The sequence below is a fragment of the Filicampus tigris genome, chromosome 13 (genome assembly GCF_054856515.1).
Source record: "Filicampus tigris isolate MCC_2025a chromosome 13, RoL_Ftig_1.0, whole genome shotgun sequence".
Lineage (NCBI taxonomy): Eukaryota > Metazoa > Chordata > Actinopteri > Syngnathiformes > Syngnathidae > Filicampus > Filicampus tigris.
In genome coordinates this window covers 8,798,685-8,817,857 of record NC_141229.1, presented here as the reverse complement: position 1 = coordinate 8,817,857, position 19,173 = coordinate 8,798,685, and the positions used below count along the sequence as shown (strand labels likewise).

The 19,173-nt window shown below is 41.8% G+C and overlaps 1 protein-coding gene across 1 annotated transcript in view; it reads left to right on the top strand.

Moving 5' to 3' along the window:
* akt1 (AKT serine/threonine kinase 1) overlaps positions 1–19,173 on the top strand; it is a 39,113-nt gene that overhangs the window by 3,840 nt on the left and 16,100 nt on the right. Inside the window, exon 2 of the mRNA XM_086049120.1 lies at positions 2,877–3,022. Coding sequence (XP_085905246.1) covers positions 2,977–3,022 — 46 coding nt within the window. The 5' untranslated portion in view covers positions 2,877–2,976. The remainder of the gene's footprint in view (positions 1–2,876; positions 3,023–19,173) is intronic.

The window sequence follows — 19,173 nt, the reverse complement described above, 5'->3', positions numbered from 1 at the left end:
GTATGATGGGTTCCAGAGAAATTGATCTTTTTGTGCAGGTAAAAGTGGCCTTTTTGAGGATCGCTTTTGGGTGGCCCCCCGCCAATTACTGCATTTTACGGACTATATTTTTGTTCGCCGTGTAATTACACAGGGGTTGCTTCGGGCATAGGAGGGGGATCCTCCGACAGGCGAAAAAAAGGTTTAAACATTGCTAGTCAATCTGGTGGTCGTGCTATTACTTTGGCTAATGCTAAATGCTATCATGGTTGACAGTTCAAAAGCTGTAAATAAGTCAATACGCTCACCATTATTGAACATTTTTTGCTGGCTCTTGGCAGCTATTGGAAGCTGTTGTTTACCTTGCACCGGTCCTGTCCCACATTGTAATGTTGGAAAAATGTCGCCAGAAAAGCTTTGGGTGTACCGGCGATTCATCTCAAGGGCAACACGTTTGATACTTTTAAAATAACACATTTGCTCAAATTACATTTCATAATACATTATTAATGATATTCATACATTTGACGACATTGATCATGTTAATGATTTCTCGCAATAATGATCAATGATTTAACGAGGTTAGGAACAGGTAAATATCAATAAGCAAGTATCACTATTTTTAGAAATGTGTGTCGAGGTTTACATTTTCAAATGATTACTTCTACAACATTCCTCGGAAACCACAATGCCCCATCACTATCTATTGATATCGGTATATCTTGAGAGTTGATAATTGATATCTGCTGGCTACTAATGTGGTCTTTGGGTGCCTGCAGGCAACATGTTGGTAATCCTTGTAATAAACTTTACTTCACAACCACTCACACTTTGGGCAATTAAACCTAGAACTCTACAAAATCATTTTAAGCAAAGCAAACTGCACAAGGGAAAAATTGTCCTACTCCTTTCGTGGTGATTTCGCGAGCTGTTTGTTTGAGTGATTAGTCACTTCGTGACCCGTATATAAAATAGTGGTTCGTGGAAGAGAAGCAAACATATACACAGATGTAAAAAGTTGCTACAATAACTTAAGGTAAGCAGTGTTTTTTTTTTGTTTGTTTTTTTATGTGTTCAACTCGCCCCGAGTTAGAAATAACGCAAGTCCCGTCTGCTAGCGAAAGTTCAGAAAGGCCGCATTTCTTGACTTCTTCGCAGAAACTTCCACAGCTTCAATCGAGTCTTATTCCATTTAGTCTGCTGCTTGGTGAGCCTCTTCTTTGATCACGTGACGAAATTCAGATAAAATATCCATAAATAAGCTCATACAGGCCGAAATTACAACGTGTTCTCCAAGTCGACTCCTCCAAATGATCGTTTGATGTTGATGTATCTAACTGCATCACAAGCACTTAAACCTCCGGTCTCTCCATCGTTGGTCGGACACAAGCACCACAGCCTCACTGCAGTAACCCAAAATAGAGTGGAAATCCCCCCAAAAGTCTTTATGCTAATTGATGTAAGCCGTCACAATGATAGTAAAAGGTGTGTCTATCACCTCACTCAGCGAGGCATTTATTTGAGCCCAGTGCTGTACTGATATGACCCGTCGCCTGTCAATAGTCACATCCACTTCCTGTTATTGTCCCTGGCAGTAGGCTGGCTGAGGCCACTCACACAGAGCTGTTTTGATGCATTTACTCTGATGGAGCGGCGGCAGACAAATTGATTTCAGTGGAAGGGCAGAGATCGCCTGGTGTAGTGTGTGACATTTGTGTGAACAAGTAGTGAAATTGATCCCTTCTTTTTCTCCTGTCCTGTGTTCAAAGCTGTATTTACAAGAGGTAAATGAAGGGAAAGGTCAAGTGGTTTGTTATGATAGCCTCCTGGTTTTGAATAATTGCAATTACTGGACGTTGGAAAGTGCTGGAATCATTGCTTCATTATTAAGGCCTACTTACTGTACTACCACTGCACAACTCGTATGTTAAACCTAAACCATCCAAAGAGATCCAAAACATGATCCATTGAAAACTACGTTATGCCTTTGCAAAGACAGTTATTCAAAAGTGATGTTTCAGCAGTATGCTTAGCGTTGTATCTCGCTTTTGGTTTAAGAGTCATCCATCTTTTGTGTCTGCCACTGAAGATTTTTTTTTTCCTGCATAGAACAGGGATCTGCGTTGTATTTGGATCACCAAAGTGTGTTCATCTCTTTTCATATATTCTAAATTGAGTCAACATAAACACACTGTGAAATAGTATTCCACAGTGTAAATCACAACTGAGCTTTGCTATCTTTCTGCAGAAATGTTTGATATAGTGCTCTTGTATTGAATATCATTCGGTTGTGCATGTATACCCAATATTATGGCCTTGTGAATGTAATCTACATTTCTGTCTGTAAATTATGAAGCCATTCTTGAGTATGAGCAGGTTAGACCTCTGCTATTACCTGATTGCATACGGAAGTTTGCACTGCACTTAGCAGAGCAAGTGTGTCATGTGCATCAGTTACTTATGCGCGCATCAGGCAGGCAGTGTGTCTGGATGAGTTCCAGCAACATTTCTGTGTGCTTGCGCCATAGGTCAGACGTGAGTAACAACAACAACACACAGATATGGCAGGTGAAAGTTGTTTACATTCTTCGATGGTTGTAGGCAACATATCAAGCTACAGCTATTCATTATTTTCAGTTGACCGAAACCTTTGTAAATAATCACCTCACATATTGAAATGTTCATGAAAAAACAATTCTGTCAAGAATAATTGTGCTTTTTCTAATGCATGATTAGGAACACGGAAGGTACGTCTTTTACTGCCTGAATCATTAAGCGCCAGCTCCTGGGTCTCATTGCTTCTCTTCTGAGTTGACCTGAAGGTTAATATTCAGACAAGTGGAAAAAATGTTCCACCTCAATATAGGGCTAATTTTTTACCTTTTTCCAACTAATAGATAACCACGGGTCCCGTGTGCTGGGTTAAGTGAAGAGAACTTAGGGAAACGAAGTGACTCTCCCTGTGGAAATCCTGGATCCTCTACCCTGTCCACCAACATGACCAATGTGGTGATCGTCAAGGAGGGATGGCTGCATAAAAGAGGTACAAATATGTTTTTGAAATGTAGGTTTTATGTTAGCTTTTAATGTAATATACAGTAGGGCTGAACGATCATGGGAAATAATCACTTTTTTTTTTTCACTAAATATTGTGATTGCGATTCACTGTGATTTAAAAAAAAAAATGTTTTTTTTAGATCCTGTTCTAGTTTTCAACAAACATAAATTAATAAATCAGTGTTATCATAAACAACATATTTTTTAAACATAAATCAACCAACTGATCACATTAGATACATGTTTTTCAAGGCACCGTACCATAAAAAACTCCCAACTACTAATGAATGCAAAATAAACAAGTGTATGTTCTCATTCAAACTTAAGAAGAATTCCTTCTGGATGTCTATTAAAATATTGCACTCACTCTGTAACAGTCAGACACGTGCAAACTAAGTATGGCAAAGTCAGACAGAAAGTGTTCTATACACAGTAGTTCTGAATAGCTCACAGATTTTTTTGCTTGGAAAACCAGCATGTCAACTTTAGCTGGTTTTAAAGATGAACGAGTGCAAGTCACCGTATTTCCTTCAGCACTAAAAAGACGCTCCGAGGGTGCACTTGTGGCAGGGACACAGCGATATTTCCGTACCATCGTACACAGTTGTGGGAAGTTTATTTTGTACATCTTCCATCAGACCAAGGGGTCATCCTCTCCATCAATGGCTGGGGTCATACGGTAAGTGTTTAACTCTGCCTCAGCCACATCTTCAACATGCATGAGAGCAGCAGAAGAGGCCACAGCAGTCTTAAAGAGGCTGGCTAGAGACTTTTTCACCTATTTGCCAGAGGGATGCGTACTTTGATGCCTCAGCGTCGATTCAGTGCGAGACCTCTTTCCCTATCAAAGGGGAAAAAAAACATTAGTATTTAATTTACATATAGTCATACATGCGTTTGTATGTGTCTGTGTTTGTGATATAATAGGTAAATAGTTACTACTAACCTGGTTATCCTGTATGCACGTCTTGATGATTCCACCATTTCAGTCTGAGTCGGGTTATTTTGGCAACGTTTTCTGCGTTGATGTACTGGGCTTTGAACCTGGGATCCAGACAGGATGCAACATCCAAAAGCCTCTGGCTGTTGGACTCATTGTACTTATCATTGACGTACATTGGGCACGGAAAGTATTCAGGCTCCTTGAAATGTGTCACTTTTTGTGTCATTGCAGCCATTTGCCAAAATCAAAAAAGTACATTTTAATTCTCATTAATGTACGCTCAGCACCCCATCTTGACAGAAAAAAACCCTGAAATGTAGACATTTTTGCAAATTTATGAAAAAAGAAAAACTGAAATATCATATTGTTATAAGTATTCAGACCCCATGCAAAACACCTTCATATTCAACTCACATGCTGTCCATTTCATTTGATCTTCCTTGAGATGGTTCTGCTCCTTTTAGTGGAGTCCAGCTGTGTTTAATTAAACTGATTGGAGTTGATAAGGAAAGGCACACACCTGTCTATATAAGACCTTACAGCTCACAGTGCATGTCAGAGCAAACGAGAATCATGAGATCGAAGGAACTGACCAAGGAGATCAGAGACAGAATTGTTGCAAGGCACAGATCTGGCCAAGGTTACAAAAGAATTTCTCAAGGTTCTTAAGAGCACAGTGGCCTCCATAATCCTCAAATGGAAGAAGTTTGGGATGACCACAACTCTTCTAGATCTGGTCGTCCAGCCGAACTGAGCAATGGTGAGAGAAGAGCCTTGGTGAGAGAGGTAAAGAAGAATCCAAAGATCACTGTGGATGAGCTCCAGAGATGCAGTAGGGAGATGGGAAAAGGTTCCACAAAGTCAACTATCACTGCAGCTCTCCACCAGTCGGGGGTTTATGACAAGGTGGCCTGACGGAAGCAAAAAATGTCTACATTTCTGTTTTTTTTCTGTCAACATGTGGTGCCGAGTGTACATTAATGAGAAATAAAGTGAACCTTTTTGATTTTGGCAAGTGGCTGCAATGACATGGAATGCTGAAAGCAGAGAGCTTAAGCTGTTCTACTAGTGATCTACTTTCAAAAATAAGTTTGGTTAAGATAACAGATGTTATGCTTATGAAATATCCTGTGATGATAACCTTCAATTGATAGTACTTACACAGCTGCAATTCAGTTGCGGAATATTGCCAAGGCATCATCACCACATTCACTCAAACCCATCCCAAGCATGCAACTCTTTGGATATAAAAACAAAGTAGCAGTCATGCTGCACACAATAAACCAAATACAGTATAGGAAACTGATTCTCAGAAACTACCTCTTTCTGAACAAAGATTTCGAGTCAAACACAGCGTATTTCTCGTCTTAACCTGCATTTCTAGCCAAACTGTCCATCTCTTATAAAATGCTATATAAAGCCAAAACTAAAAAACACATTTATTTTGGTTCGCCTCATTGCGACACTTTTCAGATTTTGCAGTGATTTTTTTTTTTTTACATGATCTTTGACTGGTATGAAATATTTCGCATTTCACCTTAACTTAGGTAACTAATAGTCAAGTGTTATACAGTAATGTGATCAAATTCAAGTCAAATAATTATTGAAATCTTAAAGTGTAAATAGCCATCCAGTCTCCAGTGTGCTTCATTGCATTGCTCTGACATAGCTGTGTGGTGTGCCGGGTGTTAGTCCTGTTGTTTGGATGAAGAGGCATTCCTCACATACCTGCTGACATTGAGTGCTTTATGTGTGTGCCTTCAAACCACAGCTGTCCCTCGGAGTCCACCACCAGAGGCTACAGTAAATGTGATAAGCAAACTGTCTGAGACCAGTGATGACTCTTAAGGCCCTGGGCTAAGGAATCAGGCTTTTCCTGGAAGGGGGCAAAACCATGGCTCTGGCTCACAGGGCATATGGTGATGGGAGAAGGTCACAAGAACATTTTCTGGAACTTCATACCAGAGCTGCTGTCGAGTTGGACGTCTTAATATATATTTTGCCATATAGGTTAGCCATAATGAAGAGTATAAAGAGAGAGAATGATTTAGCATCTGCACTAAAACGCAGATATGTGCTCAGAGGTTTACAAAAAGCTCGGTTTTCAAGAATATGAAACAGGTTTACACTCCACTGTGAGTCTTTGCAGTCGGCTCCACGTGTCTCCTCGAACGTGGATGGCTTTCACACTAATACAAATTGACCACATTCACAAGTAAAGCTGAATGATTTTTGTGTGTGTGTGTGTGTGGGGGGGGGTGTTAGTAGAAGTAATTGCAACTTTTTTCACCATCCAATATTGCAAATTGGAGTTTATACTCACCAACTCACTAAGAGATAAATTAAGAATACAATTTCCTTTCAATAAAATTAGCCTATTTTTAGAATTTAGTGGTGTAATGATAATCAACAATTAATCATCACAATAATAGATAATTTCATTGTTTAATCGTTTAGAGACCTTCTTTCATTTAATATTGTCCACTGGACTAATGGATGGATGTTTTTACTTTGGAAGACAATGATCAATTTTTTTCAGACATGATATGGACCAAACTCAATTGTAACTATGAAAATTTTATTTTAAGTTCTGTTCTTCTTGCGCTTATCTGGTGTCAGGTTTCTCCCGCTCCCTGGGCATTTTGTCCAGCTCTTCTAGCACAACCTCAAGGCATTCTCAGGCCAGCTGGGATGCTAGATTTGTCCGTGTTATGCACAGGCAATAAGGTTTTCCACAGGGGTTCTGTTGAGAATGACATTGCCCAAGCCGCTCATGGCAATGGAATGGAAATTTAATTTTATTGTCATTGCACATGTCACAAGTACAGAGCAGCAAAAATCATTTCTCAGTTTCAACCGGCCCAAGGAAGTTAAAAAGACAGTGACACCACCGGTTCTGGCGCCCTTCTTGATGTCGATCTGTTCTGAGCAGAATCTTTGGTAACTCATGGGAAGGGGCACTGGGGTTGGGCATCGTTTGAATTTGGCGGATTCCGGTTCCCCAATTCGATTCCAGTTCTTAATGATTCTCCATTCCGATTTTTTTTTTTCAGGTCCGATATTATTTCCATGAACTTTTCTAGTGTTTGTGAATTTTACTATGATTTTCTCAATGGATATTTTTGACAAATATATTAATAGCAAACCTACAAGCTTGAATTATACACAGGAGCTTTATTTTAGAGAACCTCAAAAAAATACAATTACAAAATGCATCTTATGGCATGCTACGTAACACCCATTATGGGCAAGCCAAGTGTGCAAATAAAAAGAAAAACTTCTGGGTATTAAACAGATTTCATTTGTATACTTACCTGATTCTGACTGCGGTGCGGTCCGCATCACTAGGCTGAGGGTTTTCCTATTGGTTGTACTTCGCTCGTGTCTGTTGTTTGCTCCGCTCCGCACGCACACCATTGGTACTTTTTTTGTTTTGGGTGGCTTCCTCCACGAGACGGATTAGGAATCAAAATGACCAACATTTTAAAACCTGAACGATTCCAGGAGAACCGAAGTGCTAGTCCTCATTCCACTCGGTTCCTGGTGCCCAACCCTAAGGGGGGAGCCACATTGCCTCTTTGGGTAGTGCCTGGCAGGGCCCCTTGAGTGCAGGCCCTGGTGCACCTAGGCCTGGTTTCAGAAGGGGGTCGCCGTGAAAAATGTGTTTAACTGTGGGTATGCTCTCGTGACGATCCGAATGTCACCTGCATCTTAGCGGTTCACTTTACCTACCTTGTTGCTTAAACTCAGCAGATAACAGACCATTTTTGAATGGTTTAACACGGACCAGCTCTGTTAGTCACGATACCCTGGTCCTTCATCAAAATTAACCTTTGTTCATTTTGATTTTTGCTGTAATTGCGAGTCATTTGCATAGCTCTTGCGTCAAACTGTGTTTAAAGAGAAAACAGGAACATCCTCTTAGTGGAAGAGAACTGTTTGATTGTAAAACATCAGAACTGTGTTTGTCCTTTGTTTTCTCTGCCCTCCCTCACAGTTAGCTAATTGTTCCACCCAATCATAATCCCAAAAGCACAGATGATATCATACAATAAAAAGCACTGGTAAAAAAAAACCCCAACTAAAACAGCCGTGAAATAGTGACTAATAAGTTGCTGAAAATGTGCTCAGGCACGCTCAGGTTCAAGCTGTGACGGCCGTCTACTTGTGACATTAAACAAACAACCTTTCAGGAACAGTGAGTTGGCACACTGTCACAGTCGAGCAGCTGTGCCCTATGAAATGTCACCCAGAACCTTTTGCGATTTGATTGGAGGACATCCGCCTGACTTCTTGACAGCAAAGCTTTCTGTGTCGCGTCACTGTCATGCAGTCTTTGCCCCAGAGCCACCGCACAGAAGGTGAACCTGTAGTAGCCATGTCTTGCTGTCCATCACCTCAGCATCTCGCCTCCCAGGTTGCACCTTGAGCGGGGTTGACTGTGGCGGTGTCGCCCAGTTGCCTCGCAGCTCCATGTGGGTGTTGTAACAGTTTGCTTTTACCACATTCAAATGTCTGCCATGCTCATTCATTTGATTACAAGTCATAACCCTTCACAAACATGTTGTTTGTTACATGGACTTGGTCTTACTTCAAACTACTTTGTTAAAGATCTTCCTTGCAATGGTTTGAGTAGATCATTTTCTGTTCCTGCATGACTGCTCCACTGTTCACGTGCAGAGATGGATGAGTTTTAACAGTTTTTGTGAAACAACTGCATCAGACCACCTTGTACTTGTCAAGTTCTCTTATCGTCATAGACCGCTGACATCAGAGAGACATCAGCTTCATTTCAGAAGTCTTGAGTGAGAGGGGGCTGCAGAAGGAAGAAGGGGGTGGACCAACACTTTTATCGCCTCTATACTAATATTCTGTTGGTAGGGATGGGTCCAGAAGACGGTACTTTTTTGGGTAGGGACCAATTTGGGTCAGTACTACAGAGCACCGATTCACGTGAAATCAATCGGTGCCATGTTTCAGTTCCAAAGTGCCTCTTGCTAAGTTGTGACTGTGTGGTAGTAGAAGAGTTGGCGATTTTCAATTGCGCTCTTGAACACAGGTACACACCCCAGCGTAATGACGTCAACCTCTCACTGAGGATGTCGCACATGCTTAAAATACATATCCGGGTTTGGAATCGAGCGAGACTTACCCACCGCCAAGCCAAAGAAATGCTGTTTCTGAAGTATATTGCATCCATGGTGAAGCCTTTCACTTCAGAGCATGCTTTGGTTAAGCATGGCGGGTAGACTTAGCGGTGCAGGCGCCAAGCAGTGGCTGACTATGTCCCTGCAATCAGTGCGGGGCAAAAAGGACGGATGCTGCGTCGTCATCATCACCGGCATCGAGAGGTCCGTCTTCCCCCACCGAATCAAATCATGCTAAAAGGTGTGCTTTACCATTATTACTACATACATAGTTAATAAATAACTACAGATCAAGATTCTCAGCCATGTGCTGTATTTTTTTTTCTTCTAAGGGCATGCTCATTGGGATGGCCTTTTCTGCTTTCTTGGGAAATCCTTCAGTGGTAAATTGTCTGGATTGTGCACACTGCTTTGGACATGTTTTTACTTTATCTGTTTTGGAAAGACAGTTTTGGAATTCCGCTACCAGTCGGAGAACAATTAGTATTTAATGTATAGCAATATGCAATGCTTATTTATTTAGAGGTTCTATTTCCAGAGGAACCCTTTAAATGTGCCTCTGCCCACTAGTGGAGCAGAAGTTCCTGTCAAAGTCAGAGCATCGTCCAACATCAAAGAGGCAGATTGTGGGTTCCCTAGTTTCCAGGGAAGTGCTCTGGCCAAGAATTCAGTGAAGCTCAACAGAACAGCGCTTGCCTGTCCTCTCCTTTTCCCTGGCCCTTGTGTGTTTGACTCATTTGCTCCTTGACAAGTATAAAGACCCGGCCCCCTCGTTAGACTAACGAAGGCCACAACAACTGTTGGAATTGGGTAGCAGACTCAGCTGGCTCCAACTCAAGCGGGATGGGTGCCGCGAGTTCGGGAAGGAGGGAGCATAGCATTAGATGTTGTGAGAGAAAGATAGAGGGGCCGACAAAAAAAACGAGACAGAAGTTAAACAGTGACTGTGATGTTCCCGGAACATTGTTCAGTGACCCAATCTGTCTCATGAGTGCATGAATGTTGTGTGCGAGATGCTACAGTTTCACCGCTCTTGGCTCTGATTTGGACCTCATCAGCTGATTGCCTCCTTTGCCGGTCCTGCTCTTCCAAGCAAGACCATGTTGGTGGTCCAATAGATGGCATGAAACAGAGTGGCCCAGGATTTGGGGGTGGGCAGTGGAATGTTTGATACACTTAGTTACACTTACACTTAATAACAGTTCAGACCATAGTTGTCACTTACACTTAATAACAGTTCAGACCATAGTTGTGCATTATTAACCAGGGGTGCATGTAACAATTTTTTTATGTTTTTTAAATGAGCACCAGAGGTTGTTGTTGTTTGGTGCGCGTTATTTTCCCCCAATCTTATGGATGAACTGATGCGTACAGTAAATCTGGGCTCATGGGCCACATCCGGCCTATCCACAGTCCCTGAGCAACTCTCGCAGCCTTTATGAGGTCAAAGTAGGGTTGGACGATTCATCAAAATGTAATCATGATTTATATTCTGGCTTGTCTCGAGCTTTAAAATGAAAATTGCAACTTTCTTCTGTTGTTATTCTAAGTGTGTACTCCATCTTTACGCGGCACCACACTGCCCCTAAGAGGCCAAAACTCGCAGGAACAGCCAGTATTTGTTTTTATTGTTTTTTCAATTGCTATTATTTTAGTATATCCTTATTTTACCTTCTTGCTACTTATTTTCCTTTAAAGTTGTATTTGAAGTTGAGTTTTCAAGGAATTTTCCTTTTCTTAAAATCTAAGGATACAAAGATACAAGGAGTGTTTTTTTCATCAACATGGCATGGCTCGAAATACAATCGCGAGGTCCCAGGTTAGCCCAGTAAGTCCCGGGACTTGTGAAAATAACATAGGATAAAATAAATACGTAATTGAGGTAAGGGTAAAGCATAGAAAAAAACAACTTAGATATTGTTGCTATATTTTGTGACTATTTTGTGCGTTTAAAAAAACAGACAAAACTAGCCCACGGCAGCTGTGCTTATCATGATAGCGTAACGGAAGAATTTGCCCTTCTAATGATTTGGGCAGTCCTAAGTATTGATAATTGTGGTTTGTGCTTATAAAGTCAACACACTTGTCTTTGGGGTCGAATGAGTTAAATATTTTTTTCTTTTTAACATTTTTAAACACTACTAATAATTACGTACGTATTATAGTACGTAGTACTGTATATTGAATATTTATAATATCAGTAATGTTTGTTTGTCAATTTTTTGGGGGGACTTTTGAGATCTTCACAACACATATAGTAATGCCCTGTCTCAATGTCACACCTACATTGAAAGGCTTTTTATGGGGCACTTAGAAACCTAATCCTCCTGTAATGTGTTAACTTCTGGATGCTCCCACTAAGTGACACATTTCTTTGTGACAAGAAATATTTGCGACCGTTAACTCACTTACTGCCAGACATTTAGTCCCTCTTTTACCCTAATGTTTGAAAAAAAAATGAATAAAATATAAATAGGTTCCTGGGATTGAATGGCTGGACTGTGACAAGACAAGTAAATCCGTCAATGGCAGTGAACGAGTTAAATTTGTCGCCGAACATCTGGCAACCGTTTGCGACCTTGAACGAACCCTGACGAAAAATCATCATTCTCTTCCATCACAGAAACTCAAACCTTCGCCTTCAGTGGGGTATGGGCTTTGTGAAGCTACATCACCAGAAGTAGTCGTCTAAAAAGTGGTATCCTGTCAGTTGACAGTTAAAACATATGTACTGTACTACAGAGTACGAATGAAAGGCAACGTATCCAATAGGCAACTTTAACAATGTTTACAGCAGAGGTGTCCAAACCTGGTCCTCAAGGGCCGCTCTCCTGCATTTTTTTTTGTCTCCCTACCCCAACACACCTGATTCAAATGATCAGTATCGTTATCAGGCCTCTTCAGAGCTTGCTGACGAGCTGATCATTTGAATCAGGTGTGTTAGAGTAGGGTGACACAAAACACGCAGGACAGAGGCCGTCGGGATTTTTCTTCGCGGGGGTTTTCGCTCCCTTGTCACGCAATAAAAATATTTAAATAACACTAATTGTGAAAGGGCAAATGTACAGGTCATACAAGCGTGAGTGAATGAAAAATCTACTCGCAGTGACTCGAATTTTAGGGGCAAAATGCGACCCTTGAGGGGAAGTCTGGAGCCCTGCTCTTTAGGCCGGGTCCGGCAGCAGAGGGTATCACACCGGGAAGCCGAAACTTTCTGGCCGTCGGCATGGACCCCCTGCTCTCTGTAATAGGAAGCAGTCTTCTTGCTAAATGTGGTGGAGAGAACTAAATGACTGGGCTGCAGCTGTCTGCTTGCTGGTATGCATCATAGGGGCACCAGGAGGCTGAGGGAGGTGGCAGCTCCACTGTTCACCTCTTCTCACGGCAAGCCTACTGTGCTTACTTTGCTGTGCAGAGTCCGCCTGCTTGCCTATACCACCGGTTCAACAGAGATTGGTTTCCTTTCCTTAGTATTTCCTTGTCGTCCCGTTGCTTCATCCACTGCTGTCCTCCCAAATTTTTTACTTGAAAGGTGAAGTCAACCAAAAAATAATCTTTGCAATAAAATGTTCTACGCACGTTCACTAGTTTAAACATGGCATTCTGATTAATGTTGCATTTGTGGAATATGAATTAAGCAGCAAAATTCACCCATTTTACCCATCTCGGGGGCCAGCCATTTTGTCACTTCTGTCAACTGAAAATGACATCACAGCGGCTCAGGGCTAAGGTAACGACCGATCACGGATCACATATTTTCTGAAGCTGAGCCATGATGGACAAAAACAGGTGGATTTTACTGCTTAACTCATATTCCACAAATGCAATATTAATCAGAATGCCATGTTTTGACTAGTGGGCCTGCATAGAACATGTTCTTTTAAAGAATTTATTTGGTTGACTTCTCCTTTAAAGCAAGGATGTGCAATAACTGCTTTTTTTAAACCACAGATTCTGATAACCGATAATTTCCTGCTTTTAAAATCCGATACTCATAGCCTTTAATTTTTTTGTATACTATACTGCCTGTGTACATATATTAGGGCTGCACAATATACCGGGAAAAAAAAAATCTACCGCAATATTTGCTCATGTAATATGCATATCGCAAAGACATGCAATAATTTTCTCATGGAATTATATGCTTTTCTCAGAATTTGACTAGTCAGATGCAAACTTAATTGTGCATCGCCACCCAATAGTTGGACATTATCTAGGGGAATTACAATTAATTCCAGCTAAGAACACATTGATCTTATTTATTTTTATGAACGTCTTTTTACTTCTTTCATTAGGTAATAAAAATGTCATTTCTTTAGGTACATGTCAAATGTCGCAATAATCTCTATCTCTATAGTCAACAACCGTATTGTATTACTGCTCTTCATTGCCACAGGTTGAACTTCTTGTGGTTGTTAGTACAACTGCCAACTGCAAGTTCTCAAGCTGTACCAGACATTTTTAAATGCTGTGGGGGCTTGGGGTCGTTAAGAAAAGGAAACAAAAACTGTTCAAATAAACCACTCAGTGAAAACGAAAGGCGTGTGATGGCAATGCCATATTCACCTGCAATGTCATGGAACCTTTGCGCTCTTAAAGTAACAGTAACCAGACACTATTGGTGTATTTGAGGCAGCTCGGTCCAGTTGTTCAGATCGGACAGATGAGTCCATTTTTCCCAATATCGATCCGATAGGTATCTAACCGATAGTTATTGTTCATCCCTACTATAAAGTTCTTCCATTTCTACTGTTTCAAGTTAGTCATTTTGCCGCTGCCTGCGCCCTCCTGCTGGAATCCTGCAAGTCTGCCCCCACTTCCAGAACCCCATTCCTCTGTTGCTAGGATAATCACCCTGCTGATAATTCAGTCCTATGGCGGAAGTGGCTGTGGACCAGAGGGAGAGCTCTGTCTCCAACATCAATCACATCACTGGCACCAGATTTTGAAATGTGTGGTGAATAACGGTGATGCTTTGCAGAAAAATAATTGACTCTATACTATGTGTGTCTTCCACATAAATTTACCGTTTCTATCTATACTGACTAACCTATTTAGAAAATCCTGAATATACTGGAAATTGCTTTTGATTATCATGTAAACTTCTTGTTTGTGTTACATCCTGGTCATTAAGCGTTAGCTGCACTAATTAGCTTAAAAATGCTTTTCTCTTTTGGCATGCGGTGACCAGGTTAGTTAAACCATATCCATAGACTGCTTGTTTACCCAGAGAAAGGGGGCAACTCTCAACCGTAGTGTGGCAGGGGGAACTACCCACAGTCTCTATGGTAATCAGCAGGTGTCACTCACCACAGAGAAGAAGCGAGGGCTTTCTTATGAGCGTGAGAAAGAGGCGCAGCCTCCCTCGTGCCCCCACCCTGCTTCCTTCCTTTTTTATCCTGTTGGGGTAGCAGCGGCAACCACAGTGATGGAGAGAAAGATGTGTAAAAGGAGGGGATAGAGAAGGCTACATAGAGGCAGGGGTGGCCCTTCCCTACAACCTGTTGATACGGCTGCCAAAATCCCTGGCATTGAAGTTCCACATCCAGCTGCATAGGAGCAGGAAGAACCAACAAAGTGGGTTCAGTAAGCCGGATGTGAGAGAAGGGAGAAGAGTCAAAACCTGCGGCCTGTCAAGGATGGAACGTGGGCTTAAAAGTGACTTATATGGGCACGGTGAGATAATGAGACTCAACTCACAACTCTGTGCCCAGTGCATTCTCGAGTTGCTGGTTGCGTAGGCTCACTAGTGACCTCTTGCATCAGGAAGCCCTATTCTCCTCTGGTAGCAGGCCGCCTGTGGCTCATTGAGATGCAGGGCACTTGGTGGCAGGCTGCAGCTGCAGCCGACAGGCAGAACACGGCAGAAAAGGGCTGAGGGGATGGCGGGGTGGCTTTGTGGGGGGGGGGGGGGGGTCGTAGGGGACAACAAAAGGCACCAACCCCCTCCTCTAAATGCTATGGAGTTTAAATTCTCTAATCCCCCCCGCGCTCCCCTCCCCTCCTCCCATCACCTCATCCGATTCTCACCACTCACAGAAACACACACATACTCTGTTCATGTAGTTAGCACTGGCTCCCTTCCTCTCATCCCCAAGCCAGGCGCGGACAAAGACCAACAGCAGCCCCCTCAGGAAGTCCGACCTCTGGGTGTGGGCACTGAGAGCCGGATTTTGTCTGATGCTCTCTGATACCGCTCACTGTGTTTGTGAGCTTTCACCCGGTAGTAGTTTGTAGCTCACCACATAGATTTCAATATTTTTGGAGGTGCTTGAAATCCTTCAGAAGTCATGTGACAGATTTGCAACGTAGTTCTTAATAGGGGTGTCCCGATAACACTTTTTCACTTCCGATACAATGCCGATATTGCAGCCTGCAGTACTGTCCGAAATTGATCCGATACACTATCGGCCGGAATGATACATGCTTTAATTTATTTTTTGGTATGAAATGTTATAAGAGACTTGATCGAGTGATACTATTCAAACAAAGAATAATCGTCAGCAACAGTAGATCTGAAAAAATATGACCCATTTCTTCCAAACATTTGGGTTACATAAATTCAGCCTCAAACTTGAGAATGTACAGCACTTGAATAAAATGAATACAAAATCAACTAAGGGACTCTGAGAAATAACCCTAATAAAGTCAATAAAAACAAATTATAGACTTTGAAGTGCAAAATGACAATTCAAGGTTACTTCAGTACATTCAGTATATGTATGAGTGCTAATATCGGAGATTTTAAATGTAGACCGATATAATCCGATACAGTTTTTTTTTTCTGATATCAAACTGATATCAATATTTTATTGGGCCACACCTAGTTCTTAATTTAGTTCTCAATTTCTTTTCATGGGTGATCCATTGATTGTTTTGACAATGTTGTGCGTATGTGAAAGTTTTCAAATCCCCCTCCAAAAAATATTTCCATAATTTGCAAATAGTCCTCAACATTCCTGTCGAGACAGACCGAACTGACCACTCTCCTGAGAAACTATGTTCCTTTTTTTACTTCATTAATCCCCGCCATCCAGGCACACTTGACAGTCGCTTACTGTCGAGGCCTCTTAATCCAAGATGACTTCTGCATATAGAGGAAGTACATTTCTATCATGTACCTTTCCCCTAGCAATAACATTTTAAGTCCATCATATAGTGTACAATGGTTTCCTTGTGTGAACCTTGATGTAGGGAATCATCATTCACTTGATTCGGCAGATGTTCTGCTGTAATTTTTATTATTTCAACTCTGTTGAAATCGCAGACCATCGATGCATTAGGCATCTGATTTTTCACATGTGTGGCTATATAACATAAACAATGATGACAACTTGCCCTGGTGTGCAGCTGTGGCCAAACCTGTTCTTCTCCTGTCAACCTTGGCATGAGCAGGTTTGGGATATGGAGGGTGTGTCAGTGGCAGGTTGTGGCTGCCGTACAGCAGTTGGCAAATAAAGATGAATTCTGTTTGTTTGGCAGTGGTTCTCTCTTCATTATTTTCCACTTTGCCCAGCGCGCATCCCCGACCTCAGCAGCTGCTTGTCATGTAAAGACACTCTATCAGTCTCTGACAGCTCCTCCCATGAACACACACAGAGTACACAGAGCTAATACACTCTCTGCTTGCAGTTGTACATATGTGGGGAACATATGCAGTGATCTGTCTCAGTACTCTGCTCGGTTCTTTGCACGCTATGAAGCTTTCTTGCCCCCTCTACTTCAGTCATCTTTATTCTTGGCATCAAATCTGTCTTACTATTCTTCTGTCTTAGAAACCAGTTTCATTGAGTAATGCTTTACTGGCAATGCTTGGGCTCTCTCTCTTTCATATCTTAAAATGTGCCACAGCGGTTTCTCACTACGGCTTGTCACACAGAGGTTGTCGTCACTGTCTATTGGCCAATTTCTTCATATTGGAGTTCATAACATCAAAAAAGAGGTGGTTTATTGGAAGGCTGTGATGATGAGCTAAACGCAGAAGGCTCTCATGTTGTTATGGCATCCATTGTCTATTGTCAGCAGTCTGTACTTTGTTCTGCACGAGAGTGGGTGTATTTAGTGTACTTTGCAAAGCATTGACATGTAGTTTTACCTTTTGAAAGCATACTTAAACCACTGCAAAGAAGTACTGCCCTGTGTGTTAGTCAACAATTACAAAGCTTAACCATCAGTCTCACATTTTGTCATGCCATGGCACAAGAGACGCACTGTGTGTAGAAAGTAGTGTACAAGTGGAAGGGGAAGTAGTGTAAATAGGAAGCTCTCAAGGGTCATCTTTGTTGTTTAGGCAGACTGTTTGTGGGTTTAGCATTGGGAGGTGGAGTTGGGGGGTGTTTGCGCAGCAGAATTGTATAGACACAAACTCAGACAACCGGATGAGACTACTTCCACTCTTGTCATGTGATCACCTTTGTGGTCGCATAAAAAGCGGCGCTGTGCATAGAATCATTGATGAATTGTTTAATTTAGAATTGTCCAAAGAATTCCAGCTTCTCAACTGTGAATGTTTTCCAATTTCTGTAGTCCTCCATGAAAGCAGACTGATTATCTTGGTGTTGAATCAGAATAAAACGTTTGCATTTACTCTGTAAATCAGGGATCAACATTGTTGCCAATTTTCCGACATCTTCCGGGCCAAACCAATAACTGAGTCATAAGTAACGATTCACTCAAGTGTCCCTTTAACTTGCCCCGAGTGCCTGGCAAATGGATGTACAGGTATGTGACCATTCTGCGTAACATTGCATTCAAAACTTGAACCGGTCAAACACTGAGGCGAACATCACCTGAACTGCGTGTAGGCGCCTACACGCTCAGAATTTCCACCCCAAGTGCTACATTCCTTCATGTCCATGTACTGTGTGGCCTCACCATAGTGACCAAACAAATTGTCGGCACTGGCATTGATATCACAGTTACATAATTGAGGCGCAAGTAGTCTCATTTCTAAGAATGGTGAGTGTCCATTTGACTGAGGCCAAGCTCAGCTGACAGATATGCTCCATGAGTAGCTGTCTCATGCATACAGTACGGGATTGTACATCACACTTGTGCTCTGTCCTTCAGATGAATTTTGGCATCTGTGACAATGAAAAGGCGACAAACGCCAAAATGTGTTCAACGAAACAGACGGTGCAAAAAGCAAGGAGCAGAAAAACAGTTAGCGGCGAAAAGATGCTTTCGAACTGATTTGGAATTGAAGAATGCAAATAAGAGCTTATTGAAGATGTTTTTATCTGCCCTGTTATCTTTGTTTGTAATGATGGTGTCACATTATGACATGTCAGCATGGTGCACATACTGTCCTCAGTGTGGACTGGCATGGGTTGTAACTTGGGGATATAGGTCAGCCAAAAACTGACCACAGGGTGAGAGACCAGCTGGAGCCCAAATGATAGGACCTAGCCAAAGAAAGGCAACTTGTGTGTGGTGGACAGCTGATACTTTAGTCACCGTATGTATTCTTACCCATTTTAGATTTCAGCTATTTTTCTGTCTACACCATGATGAAGTCAGTTCGACAACCCTGTCATCAGTTAATCCTTAGCTGTGAAACCCTTTTGCTCAATTAATTATCTTAAAAAAAAAAAGTCAAAAATGGAACTGAAATTTGATAGATGACACCGTGGATCAGGTCTAAATGGGTAACGTTTGATGCAACATTGCAAACGCTGCAGAAAAACAGATCAAAAATGTGTGGTGTGGTGATGAGAAATATGAGACATCTGCGGCAGATTGAAGACAAAAGTATATTGGAGTTTGGGGCAGATGTTTTGTCTTCATGCCAAGACTTTCTCAATAATTCTTGACAGCCCATTTAGAGAGTGCTTCACTCTTATCCGGTCAACTCTGCCAAAATGTCCATACTTTACTTAAGTGTCCTTTTCCTTTCATTCCCTTGCGTCTTGTCTCATCCCAGAAAGCTATTTGGACTTTATCCCATTAGGGTTTCTTGTTCTTGTCATTCTATGGTCCAAATTAGGGCTGCTCCATTAGGCGAGTTTGAACCGTAACCGAATTTTCTGGATAAAACGATGTTGAAAA